This window comes from Perca flavescens, chromosome 18 (genome assembly GCF_004354835.1).
Source record: "Perca flavescens isolate YP-PL-M2 chromosome 18, PFLA_1.0, whole genome shotgun sequence".
Lineage (NCBI taxonomy): Eukaryota > Metazoa > Chordata > Actinopteri > Perciformes > Percidae > Perca > Perca flavescens.
Genome location: NC_041348.1, coordinates 15,678,272 through 15,695,692, shown reverse-complemented (window position 1 = coordinate 15,695,692; position 17,421 = coordinate 15,678,272). Strand labels below are relative to the sequence as shown.

Here is a 17,421-nt window from a genome sequence, read left to right as displayed (position 1 = left end):
GTCGTGGAAAAACAAAGCCATCACTAATGTAATTCTATAATCCAGGTATGTAAAATCTCGTTTTAATCACGGACCATTATTAGACACTTTTATTTTGAAGGATTCCGACTCGCTTAAATCATCACTTCCGCTGGAAACGGCATCGTTACTTCAAGAGATTTTACTCCTTGCATTTTATATTGAGACTTTTGAAAACTACACTGTCTTAACAAAGAAGAAGAACATCTTGGCGATTGTGCAGACTACATTCGGTACGTGTAACACTCGTGTTTGTGTCGTCCTATTTCGATCAAGACTGAGGTTGTTGTCAATAGAATAGAGCCATGAGGATGTGCTTTTTCCCAAAATGAAATCCATGGCTGGGCTGGTCTGTCTATCCCGGGATGACAAACAATGCTTGATATCTTTTTATATATAAAATATACGCGATCATAAGTGCTAAATTTGAGTAGTGAAGACTCATTGGAACCCACGAATGTTTTACCTGCTTTGTCGCTGTACAGAAAGTAGATGTTTTGTAGCGTTGAAGGTTGCCATGTTGAGGGAGAAAGAAGCTAGCTTCACTGAATTCAGGCCGTTAACAGTGGCTGCACGACTTTACACTATTCCAGTGCTGGAAAAAAAGTGGAATGTAGTTTTAAAATCAATATATTGGAATAGTAAATGATCGCGTTGGGGGGAAAGAATGGGAGTGCACGATTTTTTTGGCAAAACAGGAAATGTCCTTGTTTAGTTATGTTTATTTCAATATTAACTTCAATAGGACGTACGTATATTTAGTCAAGTACTCACCGGGGTGAAGTTAGTTTAATGTTTGAGATTCGTCGGTTTTCACGGATGTTACCTTCAATAGGTTGTTGTCAAAACCTCAATTTTACTCAGTTCCAGGGTATGTTGGAGAGGTACAGACGTTTCACACTTATTTTTTTTAACTAAAAATCACCAAAAATAACGACACAGTTTAGAGCGCAAAGAACTGAATGATTTTTTTTTTATACAGTGTCCTAAACTTTCCTCAACATACTACACTCGTAACGTAGTCGAATGTTATTGAAGAAACTGAATGGGGGTAAGAAAGAAATTCATGTCTGTCCAACGCGCCCATCACAATAGACGTACTTAGGGACCGTCGTAAAAATTGCAACTCCACTCATTTTAATCTTCATTAACTTTTTTTGTTTTACAAAATAGACATCTCAAACCACTTCCATTAAAGAGAGGGAGAGCCATTAAACATTTCACACTTGTGAATTAGTAAAAATAAAGAAAGATAAATAAAGATGTAGGCTATAGTTACCAATAAATATGGTAGTTTCAACCATTTTCTAATTAATGAATATATTGACATCAAACCCCCTGTAATATGTCTCAGGCATCCTCCCAGAACTTTCACAGCTGTTAGTTTGTGAAAAACTCTTTAGCAAATCCTTTAGCATCCTCGTCAGTGACCTATTGTCTTTAAAATGTATATTTAAAACTTTTCAATTCAATGGCTTTCTCATTTATGAATATAATCACATCAAACCACCTGTGATATGTCTCAGACATCTTATCACAACTTTCACAGCTGTTATTTGGTGAAAAACTATTTAGCAAATCCCGTAGCATCCTCATCAGTGATCTATTGTCTCTAAAATGCATATTTAAAGGTTATCAATTCAATGGCTTTCTCATTTATGAAGATAATCACATCAAACCACCTGTAATATGTCTCAGGCATTCTCCCAGAACTTTCACAGCTGTTAAATTAAAGTCCTTAGCAAATCCCTAAGCATCCGCATAACTGGCATGTTGTCTATAAAATGCATATATAAAGATTATTATTTGAATAGGTTTCTCATTTATGAATGTATTTACATCAAACCACTTGTAATATGTCTCAGACATTCTCTCACAACTTTCACAGGTGTGAGTTTGTGAAAAAAATACTTAGAAAATACCGCATCAATATCCCTGATCTGTCGGCTATTTAATGCATATTTAAAGATTATTATTTTAATAGGTTTCTCATTTATGAATGTATTGACTTCAAACCACCTGTAATATTTCTCAGACATCTTTTCCCAACTTTCACAGCTGTTAGTTTGTGAAAAAAATACCAATATCCCTGATCTTTTGGCTATTAAATGCATATAAAAAGGTTAACATCTTAATAGGTTTCTCATTTATGAATATGTTGACATCAAACATCCTGTAATATGTCTCAGACATTCTCTCCCAACTTTCACAGCTGTTAGTTTGTGAAAACATCTTTAGCAAATCCCTTAGCATCCTCATAAGTGACCTATTGTATGCATATTTAAAGGTTAGCAGGGGCAAAGGCTGTTAAGTTGAAGTTCGGTTGGACGGTTCCAGTTCCTACCTATTATTGATTGTTAATGATGCATTGCATACTTGTATGGCTAAATGGGCTGTTTCACACAGTAAGAGCTTTGTAACTTTTGAGACATATTAGAGGTGATTTGATGTCCATATCTTCAGAAATGACAAACATATTGAAATAACCTCTAAATCTGCATTTGTTACAAAATTTATTTTTATAAGGTTTTTTTCACAAAGTTAAATAGAAATATAAGAGGTGATTTGTTCTCCGTAAATTCATGAATGAAAAACCTATTGAAGTGATAGCTTCTAAATGTGCATTTTTTACACAATAGGTCACTGAAGATGATGCAGAATTTGCTCAGTACTAACAGCTAAAAGCTGTGAAAGTTGTGAGATAACTGAGACAAGGTATTTTGAACGTATTTTTACACAAACTAACAGCTGTGAAAGTTGGGATAAGATGTCTGAGACATATTACAGGTGGTTTGATGTCATAAATGAGAAACCTATTAAAATAATAATCTTTATATATGAATTTTATAGACATGTCAGTTATGCGGATGCTAAGGGATTTGCTAAAGACTTTTTCAAAAACTAACAACTGTGAAATGTTTAAGAGGATGTCTGAGACATTACAGGTGGTTTGATGTGATTATCTTCATAAATGAGAAACCTATTAAGTTGATAACCTTTGAATATGCATTTTACATACAATAGGTCACTGATGAGGATGCTATGGGATTTGATAGACTTTTTCACAAAATAACAGCTGTGAAATTTGTAAGAGGGTGTCTGAGACCTATTACAGTTGGTTTAATGCCAGAATATTCATAAATGAGAAACCTATTAAATTTATAACCTTTAAATATATATTTTTTATACAATAGGACACCGATGAGGATGCTAAGGGATTTGCTAAAGACTTTTTCACAAACTAACAGCTGTGAAAGTTGTGCGAAGATATCTGAGAAATATTACAAGTTGTTTGATGTCAACATATACAGAGATGAGAAAACTATTAAATACATAACCTTTAAATATGCATTTTATAGACAGTTGGTCACTGATGAGGATGCTAAGGGATTTGCTAAAGACATAAACACAAAGTAAAAGCTGTGAACGTTTTGAGACGATGTTTGGAAAATTTTACAGGTGGTTGGATGTCAATATATTCATTAATGACAAATGTGTTGAATTACTAATCTTTAAATTTGCATTAAACAGCAAACGGATCACTGATATTGATAAGGTATTTTCAAAGTATTTTTTTTCTCACAAACTAACAGCCGTGAAATCTGTGAGGGGATATATTACAGGTGGTTTGATGTCATTATATTCATTAATCAGAAAATGGTTGTAACTACCATCGTTATTGGTAACTATAGCCTACATCTTTATTTATCTTTATTTATTTTTACTAATTCACAAGTGTGAAGTTTTTAATGGCTCTCCCTCTCTTTAATGGAAGTGGTTTGCGATGTCTATTTTGTAAAACAAAAAAGTTAATGAAGATTAAAATGAGTGGAGTTGCAATTTTACGATGGTCCTTAAGTACGTCTATTGTGACGGGCGCGTTGGACAGACATGAATTTCTTTCTTACCCCCATTCAGTTTCTTCAATAACATTCGACTACGTTACGAGTGTAGTATGTTGAGGACAGTTTAGGACACTGTATAAAAAAAAATCACAATGGTATTTGTTGTCGCTACCGATTTTACGTGCAAAAACAGCACTTTAATCTGCGTTCCATTGGCTGAGTCAGGGACCGTCTACAAATTACATTGCTCAGGCTGGTGACATAGACTACTGGGATATTTTCAGGAAAGAAATCACCATAAATCAATAAAAAGACCTTTTTTCATTCTGATTGCTGTAGTACTTCCCAATCACTCACTGCTACTTAGTACAGGTCACGATTTCCTGAAGACAATTTATATGGAAGCAGGACTCAATTTTCTCTGAAAAATATTCACCAAAGTGGTAAGTTAGTGGTAAATGATCACTGCTCCACTTTGAAATAAATAAATCCACTTACATTTTTTAAATGTTCTCTTTCTGGTGCTGGGTTGTTTTCCATCTTGCCTCATTATTGGCTCTGTAGCCAACGTTGCTCCAAGAACCTCTGCTGGGTTTCTCATCTCCCTCCCCACATCACCCACCTGTACCTGGATTGAACCGCATCAGTGAGATCAACTCCACCTCCCTGTCTGCCCTGGAGGATTTGCAGGAGCTGGACCTTGGAGGACAGCATGTCCGTCTTGTGATCAGGAACAACGCCTTCAGCGGGCAAAGACTCCTGAGGAAGCTGGTGCTCGACATCACGGATTAGCAGTGGTGAAAGAAGTACTCAGATTCTTGCCAATGGTAGGCTGCTAGTTACTACAGGTCATATTTTACTCATATGTCACATTATAGTGAAACAGGATGGAATTAAAAGTTTAAAATATTCACCAAAAATCAAAAAAAATAATTTTCTCATTCTGATTGCTGTAGTAGTTGCCAATGGTAGGCTGTTACCTACTACAGGTGCACTTGGTAAATCACTATTTTCTACCACTAACAAGGCTCAAAATAGCGCCACACTTTCAGGGAAGCATAATGAGGGTCCCTACTTGCAAACCGAAGCATTGAGAACTTTGTAAGGTTACAGACAGTTTATTTAAAAAAAGTAGTTAAACGCATTATTAACGGCGTTAACGCAAACCCATTTTAACGGCGTACATTTTTTTTAAGCAAGATTAACGTTCTTTTTGCCCTTTTTGACGTTCTTTCTAGCAGACTTTGTAGTTTTTTTCACATGCTGTTGCAACAACTAGTAACGTTATAAAAACTACAACACCACAGTGACCACACCGGATCTAGCTAGACTACAAAAAAAAAATAAAAATAAAAAAAAAGGCACGCCGCACACACTTGTTTGGGCTTGCAAGCCGGCCAAAGAGTAGTAGGCTAACGTTACGTTTTGAGTGGATGGCGAGCGAGAGACGCCAAAATGGATGCCAATAAGATTCTGAATGGAAAGTTTACTTGTAAAAAGTTGCCTAATGGTTCCATTGAAAAGACCAAAGTGATCGGTGTGTTTTGTTGTTGTGAACTGAGCTATCATCGCAGCACGTCCAGTCTGAAATACCACTTGATGGCCAAGCACACAGCTGATGCGAATTCTCCGTCCCCTTGTCAAAGCCAGGCGACGATGGATGACTTCAGACAGAAGCAAATGGATACCTAGCCTGGTTGACACCAGACCCTTCTCAGTTGTAACTGAGAGTGGATCTGGGGAAGGTTCATTCACAGCGCATTTCTAAAGGGGCGACACCAATGGACACCGCTCAAATGCCTCTGGGCGCAATTGGATAGTCCTTCAACCGATCAGTCCAACGATCCGGGTGACGTAGCATCGACAGCGGCATCAACGGGTTCGGTGGCCATCATGTTGAATGTAAACAAGAAGCTGCTTGCAGTTGCTGCGCTATTGTCATCGTGTAAAGCCCGCCTCAATGGTTGTGATTGGTGCCTCAATTTGGAGAAATTGGAAATGGGCTTGAATGGGCTCTTGGCCAGACTGACTTGCAGAGCAAATATCAAATAAAAAAATTTAATAAGAACAAACCTAAAAAAACATTTGCACAAAGCAAGGCGATCCACTTTTCCATGTGGATAAGAGCATTAAAATGAGAAAAAATAATGGGACAAAAAGACATCAAGGGGCATTTAGAATAGATACAAATGTATGATTAATTGCGAGTTAACCATGACAATAATGCGATTAATTGCAATTAAATATTGTAATCCTTTGACAGCACTATTAAAAAGATTATAAAGACAGTAGCTTTGTGTTTACATTCGGGAGCCATCTTAGAAAACAGTAAACACAAACGCTACGGTCTTTATAATCTATCTTTTTAATAAACTGTCTGTACACTTACAGAATTCTCAATTAGATTAGCATGAAAACATGTCCCAGAAAACTTTCGACTCGGTACACATGTGTTATTAACCCCTAGGTTCATTTAGCACCGGAATTGTCCTTTTAAATTTTTGTTCCTATTTTTTGAGTGTCGTGCGAGCATTATATACATGACTTAACAACCATTCAAACTTGTTCCATTCAGGGTTGCGCTGTACCAGCACCGTCCCATCACCGATTGCAGGATGTCTACCTAGCATGAAGACATGCAGTGTGCCAGACGTGTTGGAGGAAGTTATAGCTAAGCTAAATCATGTCTTACAAGGTATGTAAGAAGCTGAACTTACACTGACATTTGCTAACTAAACAATGTTTATTGCATTTATTATATTCCATATTACACACTATGTGCAATCCTGTAATTTACACCAAAAATTGCGGTGATAACTGTAATGAGCTCAACTCTGCGGCCGACATCCAATCACCGTGGTATTGTGGTTATGATGTTATCATTATATTGAAAAGACCATCTTAAATAGTAAATACATTACTAAACCTACTTGGTTACTGGCTATATGTGTAGTACACACATTTGTGATGGGAAAAGGATTTACTTTTGTTTTTATCTGTTTATTACATATATCAGTCCATTATTAGATTCCTTGTGATGCAGACTCTATTGCATATGAAAATAGTGAGGAGTGTTAAAGGAAGTTTTACTAAGTGCCCCACTGAAAAGGCGAATGTTACTCTACAATGTTACATGCACAATGTCTTTTGATGAGAAATGCTGAATGTAAACATACCTTTTTTGCACAGAAACTTTACAAGTTTAACGCTTTTAACCCAAAGTGACTTACAACAAATGCATTTAAACCATATAGGAGCAAGAGCTAGACATCATTAGATTAGATTCAACTTTATTGTCATTGTGCAGAGAACAAGTACAAAGACAACGAAATGCAGTTTGCATCTAACCAGAAGTGCAAAAAAAAAGCAGAAAAGTGCAACGTGATATACAAAGTATAGACAGGTGGTGCATAGGCAGGACAAGTAATATATTGCAGTGTTATAAGAGCAGAATAAATATGGCTATGTAATATGAACAATGTATGAACAACATGTACAGATATGTACAATGTAGTAGCAGTGACATAATAGTAGTAAGAATAATATAGATATATGCAGTGCATTAGAATATATAATAAGAAAAAAAGTAAATATGGATATTCTGTATGAACCATATAGACAGATATGTACAGTATAGTACAGCTATGTGCAGTGTGGTAACATAAGAGTAGTAAGAAGAAGTGTATGTGCAGGATGAATAGTATGAAGAGCAGTAGAATCTGGCTAGGTGTAATTACAGTATGTACATAGCTAGACATCATCCCAAATGCATGCATCCATTGATTTAAAACAAATATCTAAAAGCATGTGTTCAGTGCTTTTAATGTCTGAGCTATGTGTTTTTCTTTCACTGAGGCATAAGTTTGCACTAGTAAAGTTTTTTTTCTAGAACAAGTCCTCAATATAATAAGAACAGTGTATTGCTGAGATATAGTGTGTATCATTTATCCTTTTTTTTTCTTTATTTTTTTTTCTTCTTAACTAAATACAGGAAAGGAAGACATAGAAGACCCAGAGGAACAGTAGATCACTACAGAGTACAGAGGGACGCCTGCAGTCTGAAGGACTACAAAAAAAAAGATGGATGCACACAAAGTATGGCAGTGGCGCATTATGCATGTAAAGACATTTTCAAGACATCCAGAACCATTCTATCACAGCAATAGAATAGGATTAAATTTTAATGTAGCATCCAAGACACAGAAAAAAAAAGAATTACAATTATTGACAAATGGTGTTGTGCTTGAGATCTGTGACTTTGCTAAAACAATGAACAAGAACAAAAAGCGTTTTATCACAAACATTTTGGAGAACAATTTCGATCTTGGATTGGAAAATGAGCAACAACGTGTTTATTTTACCAATCACATTAAAATCAAAGTCAACGACCGGAAGAGGTTATCTCTGCAAGATAAAAATGAAGTTTTTACTCTCTTTAACATATCATCTAAGCCAGAATGCAACAGCAACAATGGACTCAATATAGCATCTACGGAGCGTAAGACAGAAAGTTTCCTGGTGGAAATTGATGATACTGATGATAGTGACTATGAAGATACAGTCAAGTGTTCACAAGCAACATCCAAAGAATACATGAAGATGGAAAGTCTTTCAGAAGAGATAAATGGAGCACATGGTGATGACAGTGAACATGAAGATGAATTAAAGTATCCAGGAGCACCGTCAGCAGAAGAACAGAAAGAGGATGTTCTTCCCTCTTTGTTCCCTTATTGTGAAGAAATTGGTCTGAAACTTGACATTGGGTCAAAACAAAGTCTAGATCTAGGTTTGTTGACCAATGGTGTGATGTTAGAACTACTACAGGTCACTAAAATACTGGCTGCATCCTTCAGCCGTATTGTTTTGGATGTGTTGGGGCACAACTTTAAACTTGATCTCGAAAGTCAACAGGAGAAAACTCGAGTTTTGTCCAAGACATTGTACATTCTGAACAGAAGAAAGCAACTTATGATCTTCGGCAACGTAAGCCCAGAGTTTGAAAATAAGCCATTTTCATTACAGAAAACACCTTTCAAAAGAAACCGAGGGTCAGCACTGTCCAATATGGAAGCCCTGCCGTATCAGTTTAAGGAAGTGACAAAAAGACGGCAGTCTGATTTAAAAAGTAAACAGGAAAAAAGGGCTCTCTTGACAAGTGAAAGGGCGAATAAAAGGAGCAGAAGATGGCAGTCTAAAGACACAAAGACAAACATACCTTATCGTCCCACTGATTTGTGCACCGGTCATACAGCAAAGGGAGATCATTGTTACAGTCATCCTCTAACAGAAACTGATCTAGACTACTACACTGGCAATGAACGTGACATGGAACAAGAGGAAATGGAAACCGAGAACAACTACACTTGTCCTCTAGGAGAGTCTGATATAGACTCAGACGAAGTCTCAGATTCAGGAAACCCTGGCAATCAGATTGACTTGCAAAGCACAAAAAGTTGTTCTCTAAGCTCGGACATTTCTAGAGAATTAAATTCAAGTTGTCCGGGTATTTGTGCACCTACCCTCACCACCGCTAACATCTCATCTACTTTATCAACTGTAAACTCAAATGTGAACCTACCATTTGTAAGTCCACCTGATGAAAGAGGACTCTGTGGAGATAAAGAGCAAACACAGACTCCAAGAAAGTCACCAAAAAAATGTGACATGGAACAAGAAAAAATGGATACAGAGAACAACTACACTTGCCCTTTAGGAGAGTCAGATCTAGACTCCAATACTGGCAATGAATTTGACGTGGAACAAGAGAAAATGGAAACGGAGAAAAACATGTGGAAGTTGCGTGCTAACCGTGTAAAACAAATCCTCTCTTCATCAGAGTTCGGTCCATTCAACAAGTCCAAGAAAGTTGGCCTTGAATTCAATGTTGGATTTGGCCTGAAGCAAAACTTCAGTGTAGACTCTTTGCCAAATTCTGTTCTGCTCGAAGTTGCTAAATTTGCCTTAGCAATGAATTCATCCCAACAAAATTTCATCATGGAGATTCTTGAGTACAACTTTGACATCAGCCTGCAGAGTGAATACCAAAGAAATAGTTTCACATGTGAAATCATGAAAAGAATAAGACAACTGAAAAACTCTGAAGATGCAGTTAAATTCTCAAAAGATATCTTTGAACTACCTGATCCCATGTCATCAATACAAATGGCAAATACTAGTGTGGGCAGTTTCAATTCTGAACTTGGATACAACATATCGAGAGTGGAGGAGTGTGACGTTGCTCCCGGGTGTCCTGCTCATTCGCATGCTGAAACCAAAGATCATATTCCAACCAACAGTGTGGAGGTGTATCCCATCTGCAAGAAAATAGGTCTGAAGTTACATGTAAACAAACATCAACCAAACAAAAAACTGGATATCAGCAAACTGACCAATGGAGCAATGACTGAAGTGACAAACTTTGCAGAAACGTTGTGTGGGACATGTGAGCAAATCTGTCTTGACATCCTCAGACACAACTTGCATCTTGATTTGCAAAGGGGAGATTCTGATCTTGCCAGAAGTATTGTTGCCCGTATTCCTGCTATAGTGGAGCAAAGGAATCTATTGGCCAGTGTTAAAACCTTAAAGAAAATAAAGAGCTCAAGAAAAGACTCCTCAACGAAGGTGAAACTGGATTGCCAGAATTACCAAAATGTGGATGCATGTAGTGCTGGTTCTTCCCAGGCTGAATTCAAAGACCAAGATGTAGTGAATTCCCCTGACACTAAACCTCAAAATGAGCTCAATTTAAAGCTGTGGAAATTGCGAGCCAATCATATTCAGCAAATCCTCTCAATACCTCATGAAGAACATTGCCCACTTTATTCTTACTCCAGATGCAAGAAATTAGGCATTGATTTTAATGTAGGATCTGGAGTAAAACAAAATCTTGATCCCAAATTTCTGACCAATGGCATCATGGTTGAATTAAACACGTTTGCCACAGCACTGCTGTCAGCCCAGAAACATTTCATCACTGAGATACTGGAGTATAACTTCCATCTTGATTTAAAAAACAAGCTATATCGCAATGCCTTTGCACAGCAAACTTTAGACAAAGTTAAAGTTGATGCGCATAAAAGAACTAGCATTCGTCGAATGAAAATGCAGTTTGAACTCCCTGACATGAGGTACCTACAAAAATCTACTTATGAGAAAACTACAAATTGCCCCAAATGCTTTCAAGACAGAAACCAAGAGCTTCGTCAGGATGAATCTGACCCTGGTCTCATGCATCAACCTCGTCCACACACCATAACTGACGCAGTCACTGCAGATGCAAACTGCACCGCACAAAAGCCTTCAAAAGATCCGTCCTCTAACTTCTCAGCAATAGAGGAGACGATAATGGACAGTTACCCTCGCTGCAAGAAAATAGGTTTGAACCTGTGCGTGGACAAAGATCGACCAAAAGAAAAGCTTGACACGCATGTATTGACAAGGGGGGCTATGATTGAAGTGGCTAGTTTCGCCAAAGAATTGTGTGCAACAATAAGTGGCATCATTCATGCAGTCCTTGAACACAACTTCAACTTAGGCATGCAGAGGCGGGACGTTCATATTGCACAGCAGTTCCTCAGAGCGACTGCACTGAAGGATGGCAGGCTGGCCTGGTTTAATGAAGTTTTTGTTATTCAGTCATTTTCTCACAGACAACCTGGACATGTAAGTACCGGTAAACTGAAACGGGCAGCTGCGATGCAGAGAAGTGAATGGAAGGAAGCTATCAAAAAAAGAAAGTTGGCTCTGCAAACAAAGATGAAAAGAGCCACGCTGCCAAGTCATAATATCAATGACGTAAAATCCAATTCAAATCGTCAAAATAAAGGAAACCGCTTTCCCATTTGCACTAAGATGGGTTTGGATCTAGATGTGACATCCAAACCAGGTGAAAGAAAAACACTGGACTTAAAGCTATTGACCAGAGGGGTGTGTGACATGGAACAAGATGAAATGGAAACCGAGAACAACTACACTTGTCCTCTAGGAGAGTCTGATCTAGACTCCGACAAAGTCCCAGATTTAGGAAACTCTGGCAATCAGGATCACTTAACAAACCCCAAAAGTTGTTCTCTGAGCTTGGACATTTCGAAAGAATCAATTTCAAGTTGTCCAGGTATTTGTGCACCTACCCTCACCACTGCTGACATCTCATCTACTTTATCAACTGTAAACTCAAATGTGAACCTACCATTTGTAAGTCCACCTGATGAAAGAGGACTCTGTGGAGGTGAAGAGCAAACACAGACTCCAAGAAAGTCACCAAAAAAATGTGACATGGAACAAGAAAAAATGGGAACAGAGAATAACTACACTTACCCTTTAGGAGAGTCTGATCTAGACTTAGATGCTGGCAATGAATTTGACGTGGAACAAGAGAAAATGGAAACGGAGAAAAACATGTGGAAGTTGCGTGCTAACCGTGTAAAACAAATCCTCTCTTCATCAGAGTTCGGTCCATTCAACAAGTCCAAGAAAGTTGGCCTTGAATTCAATGTTGGATTTGGCCCGAAGCAAAACTTAAGTGTAGACTCTTTGTCAAATTCTGTTCTGCTCGAAGTTGCTAAATTTGTCTTAGCAATGAATTCATCCCAACAAAATTTCATCATGGAGATTCTTGAGTACAACTTTGACATCAGCCTGCAGAGTGAATACCAGAGAAATAGTTTCACATGTGAAATCATGAAAAGAATAAGACAACTGAAAAACTCTGAAGATGCAGTTAAATTCTCAAAAGATATCTTTGAATTCCCTGGTCGCATGCAATTAATAAATATGGAAAATCAGAGAATAAAGGAGTGTGACGTTGCTCCCGGGTGTCCTGCTCATTTGCATGCTGAAACCAAAGATCATATTCCAACCAACAGTGTGGAGGTGTATCCCGTCTGCAAGGAAATAGGTCTGAAGTTACATGTAAACAAACATCAACCAAACAAAAAACTGGATATCAGCAAACTGATCAATGGAGCAATGACTGAAGTGACAAACTTTGCAGAAACGTTGTGTGGAACATTTGATCAGATTTGTCTTGACATCCTCAGACACAACTTGGATGTTGATTTGCAAAGTGGAGATTCTGATCTTGCCAGAAGTATTGTTGCCCAAATTCCTGCTATAGTGGAGCAAAGGAATCTAGTGGCCAGTGTTAGAGCCTTAAATAAAATAATGGGCACAAGAAAATTACCCTCAACGAAGGTGAAACTGGATTGCCAGAATTACCAAAATGTGGATGCATGTAGTGCTGGTTCTTCCCAGGCTGAATTCAAAGACCAAGATGTAGTGAATTCCCCTGACACTAAACCTCAAAATGAGCTCAATTTAAAGCTGTGGAAATTGCGAGCCAATCCTATTCAGCAAATCCTCTCAATACCTCATGAAGAACATTGCCCACTTTATTCTTACTCCAGATGCAAGAAATTAGGCATTGATTTTAATGTAGGATCTGGAGTAAAACAAAATCTTGATCCCAAATTTCTGACCAATGGCATCATGGTTGAATTAAACACATTTGCCACAGCACTGATGTCAGCCCAGAAACATTTCATCACTGAGATACTGGAGTATAATTTCCATCTTGATTTAAAAACTGAGCTGTTTCGCCGTGCCTTTGCACAGCAAACTATGGAAAAAATTAGAAAGATTGCGCTTAAAAAATACAGCATTCCTCGAATGAAAATACAGTTTGAACTCCCTGACATGAGGTACCAACAAGAATCTATTTATGAGAAAAATACATATTGCCCCAAATGCTTTCAAGACCGAAACCAAGAGCTTCGACAGGATGAATCTGACCCTGGTCTCATGCATCAACCTCGTCCACACACCATAACTGATGCAGTCACTGCAGATACGAACTGCACCGCACAAAAGCCTTCAAAAGATCCGTCCTCTAACTTCTCAGCAATAGAGGAGACGATAATGGACAGTTACCCTCGCTGCAAGAAAATAGGTTTGAACCTGTGTGTGGACAAAGATCGACCAAAAGAAAAGCTTGACACGCATGTATTGACAAGTGGGGCTATGCTTGAAGTGGCTAGTTTCGCCAAAAGATTGTGTGCAACAAAAAATTGCATCATTCATGCAGTCCTTGAACACAACTTCAACTTAGGCATGCAGATGTCAGACGTTAATATTGCACATCTGTTCCACAGAGCGACTACACTAAATGACGGCGGGCTGGCCTGGTTTAATGAAGTTTTAGTCATTCAACCGTCTTCTCACAGACAACCTGGACATGTAAGTAAACTGAAACAGGCAGCTACCATGCAGAGAAGTGAATGTAAGGAAGCTACCAAAAAAAGAAAGCTGGCACTTCAAACAAAGATGAAAAGAGCCACACTGCCAAGTCATAATATAAGTGTCATAAAAAGATCAAAGAGAAATGCTCGGAGTCAAATACCGTTTAACTGTTATCCTATTTGCACGGAGATAGGTTTGGATCTAGACGTGACATCAAAATCAGGAGAGAAAGAAAAACTGGACTTGAAGCTATTGACCAGGGCTGCAGTGTATGAGATCCATAAATTTGCAATTAAGAAAACAGGACACTATTTGCCAAACACTGTGTACGACATCCTTGACTATAACTTTGATCTTAGCTCACAACATCACAGGCGCTGGGAATTTTCCATAGCAACTTCATCCAAAATCCAAACCATGGTCAAGCAATATCGTAAATATCGAAACAGACCAGACGAGGTCTTCAACTTACCATTTGTGTTTGCATCTGAGGCGTCACAAAGGTTTGTAGAGAAGAGACTATTTGAGAAACGGAACAAGTATTCCCGGGAAGAACCATACAAGAAAAAGGCTGAGGGAAGGTTTGTGCGCCAAGTGAGATACCATTCAGGTGTCAATCGCATCCATTTTCTCGATGGTGTCAAAACTAACAGTGGCACTTTGTCCCAGGATCTGTTGGTTCATGGGACAATAGAGCAGATGAATGGGAGTCTTGGAATCTTACAGATTAAAGAGGAGAACGACGATCCACATCATGGCTATATGAAACAAGAACCGCACACTTTGGAAAAATACCGTCCACATTCTGATGATGTCAAAACTGATCCTGGGACGATAGTGCAGATAAATGGCAATCTAGTGAGTGTTGGCTGTGGCAGTCTTCTCCAGAGAAACCTACAGATTAAAGAGGAGGAGTACAGTCCACATCATGGCAGTGTGAAACCAGAACCGGACACTGAGGAAAAGTATTGTCCACGTTATGAGGATTTCAAAACAGAATCAAACGCTGAGGATGTCGAGCATTTAGTCCCAGGTGAACCTACAGGACCCCTTGCATATACTTTATTAACTTTATGGCCGAACTCTGAAAGTCAGAAAACAGTATCTGAACACGAGAATGTGAGTCAAATAAAAACTGAATGGGACACTGAGGGTGTGAAGTATTTAGTCCCAGTTGAAGCAGTAAGGTCACAGGAATACTCCATGGTAACCATAGGTCAGGGCAATGAGAGCACATTGATAAAAGAAGAGCAAGAAAATGTGCCCGCTGACTCGCACCATCATGGAGTTCACAGAAAATGAGCTGGACATCTAAGAGGAATGAGTTCCTAATGTTCTAATGTTCTAAATTATAGTTGACACAAGAGACCGGTGTGTCTTACACTAAACCGATGCTATAAGCTACATTCTTTGCTATGAAAATGTATTCCATGTTGAGGGAGAATGTAGATGATAATTTCAATGCTGCAGAAATGTGTGTAACACAGTTAAACTCTTACTCAAGAAATGGATGACCAAAAAGATAATAGATTTGACTAAAATGTTTCAATGCAAACAGCTGTCTATGTAATGCCTTGAAGCTTTGAAGCTTGGTTCAAAAAAAGACCTGCCACAGTTGGAAAATGTTTAAGCTAAGGTTTCCTTTTCTTAAGTGGTCCGCTTTTGGTCATTTCTTAAGTTTTTGTAAAAATGTGTCTGAGGATCTTTTGACACTGACCTTTACTTTGTGGATAGCAGGTTTTTCTATTATAGCTATATAGTCATCTGAGGCATTATGGTCTGTTTTTCAAAGTGCTTGTTCTCCTGCCTAATTTGTTTCACTTTTTATTTTTCATTAGTACCTTTTTATGATTCATCATTCATTTTTGTTTTGTTTATTAATAACACTTTTGTATATTACAAAAACTGTTACTTTCTTGAAGCTGTAAAGTAAAAATGAGTGTGTCAGTAATTTTTTTTTTTTTTTTTTTTGTATAATACAGATATATACTAGCCTGACATGGTCATACTCAGATTCTAGTCAGAATGTGAGTATGAACTTCCTGACCTCGAATGTTGTGGGTGGGGCTAAGTTCGGCTGGCATCCAGGCTAGATATATACACTGTAGAAAGGAAAATGACCTGGATCTTGATGACTAGTGTATTTCTCATTGCCATTTGAGTACAATAAGTTTATATTAAATTGTGAAAGCACCCTTTCTGCGTTGTCGGTGTTCTTTTCAAATATTATGAACTTGTCTCATATAAGATATGCGTGCGGCTTATAATTATTTGCTTATTGTGGTGCAAACAAAGCTCTCTAATCTTTCGTATGTGCTTAACACTGCTTAAAGAGTATTAAACACCAACTGCCCTATCTCTTATTGTCATGCATCCTCAACTCAACCAATAATAGTATCCAGTCCTTAAGGTTATGACAGTTAACTTGTAGATGTAATACTCAAAGTTGGCGGTGCTCCACACCAGCAGCATTCTTCTCGTTTTCTTTTGGGGCAGAAAAGATTTTCCAGGATTAAAAGATTAACCAGGAAGATGCAATAAACTATAGATATCTGCATCTCAAAGGAATTCACTCTTCACATAGGCTAGATAGGGACAAAAGGTAATTATGCAAAGTTGACTCAGCATAATTATAAAGTAAACCCCAAATAGGCTTTGGATACAAAATAGTGTGCAACTTTGACTTTAGCCCTTTATGTACACATCTCAGCAATTAGTGTGAATGAACCACATACCTTGGCTTTGACTCGGCCCAGTCAATTCATCAACAAACAGCAAGAGCACTTCGGCCAAGTTGTTGTGCTTTCAAAGTAAAAGTCTTTAACCCTTGTGTGGTGTTCAGGTCTGTGTCCCATTTTCAATGTTCGCTAAAAGAAAAATTATGCTATTTATTATTTACTTATTTATTCTCATTAGCCTTCGCTCATTTTCTGTGAATAACATAAAAATAACTTATTTGCAATGACTGCACATGGTACACTCCCATTATCATAAATGTGATCTCACAGGGGTAAATGGCAAATATGAACCATAAATGATGTATGTATCATTGGTAATTGAGCTAAAGTAAACATCTATTAAGTATTTTTACATTAATTGTTATGGCTGTATTGATTTAAAAACCTAATAATGTGGTGGGTCCACCAAATCAAAGAACACTTGCTGTGTAACAAAAATATGAACACCACACAAGGGTTAAGTGTGCAACTTTGACTTTAGCCCTAAAGTAAATGTAAGTGAACGTGAAATAGTACAGTGTACAACCTATGTTTAGAACCAGTCAAGCTATCTGGCCCTGCCGCTTTCCTGTGTGACAGTA

General features: G+C 37.9%; 1 protein-coding gene across 1 annotated transcript; it reads left to right on the top strand.

The window, feature by feature from the left end:
- The first annotated feature begins 128 nt into the window (after positions 1-128).
- On the top strand, positions 129-16,300 carry LOC114573647 (uncharacterized). Its single transcript, XM_028605928.1, has 4 exons — positions 129-251; positions 4,428-4,690; positions 6,439-6,558; positions 7,855-16,300. The coding sequence occupies exon 4, from the start codon at positions 7,944-7,946 to the stop codon at positions 15,402-15,404; it is 7,461 nt and encodes a 2,486-aa protein (XP_028461729.1). The 5' UTR covers positions 129-251; positions 4,428-4,690; positions 6,439-6,558; positions 7,855-7,943; the 3' UTR covers positions 15,405-16,300.
- The last annotated feature ends 1,121 nt before the right edge of the window (positions 16,301-17,421 follow it).

Bases quoted from the DNA above. Each gene is read 5' to 3' on its own strand.
- LOC114573647 (XM_028605928.1), top strand. From the start codon at position 7,944: ATGGATGCACACAAAGTATGGCAGTGGCGCATTATGCATGTAAAGACA.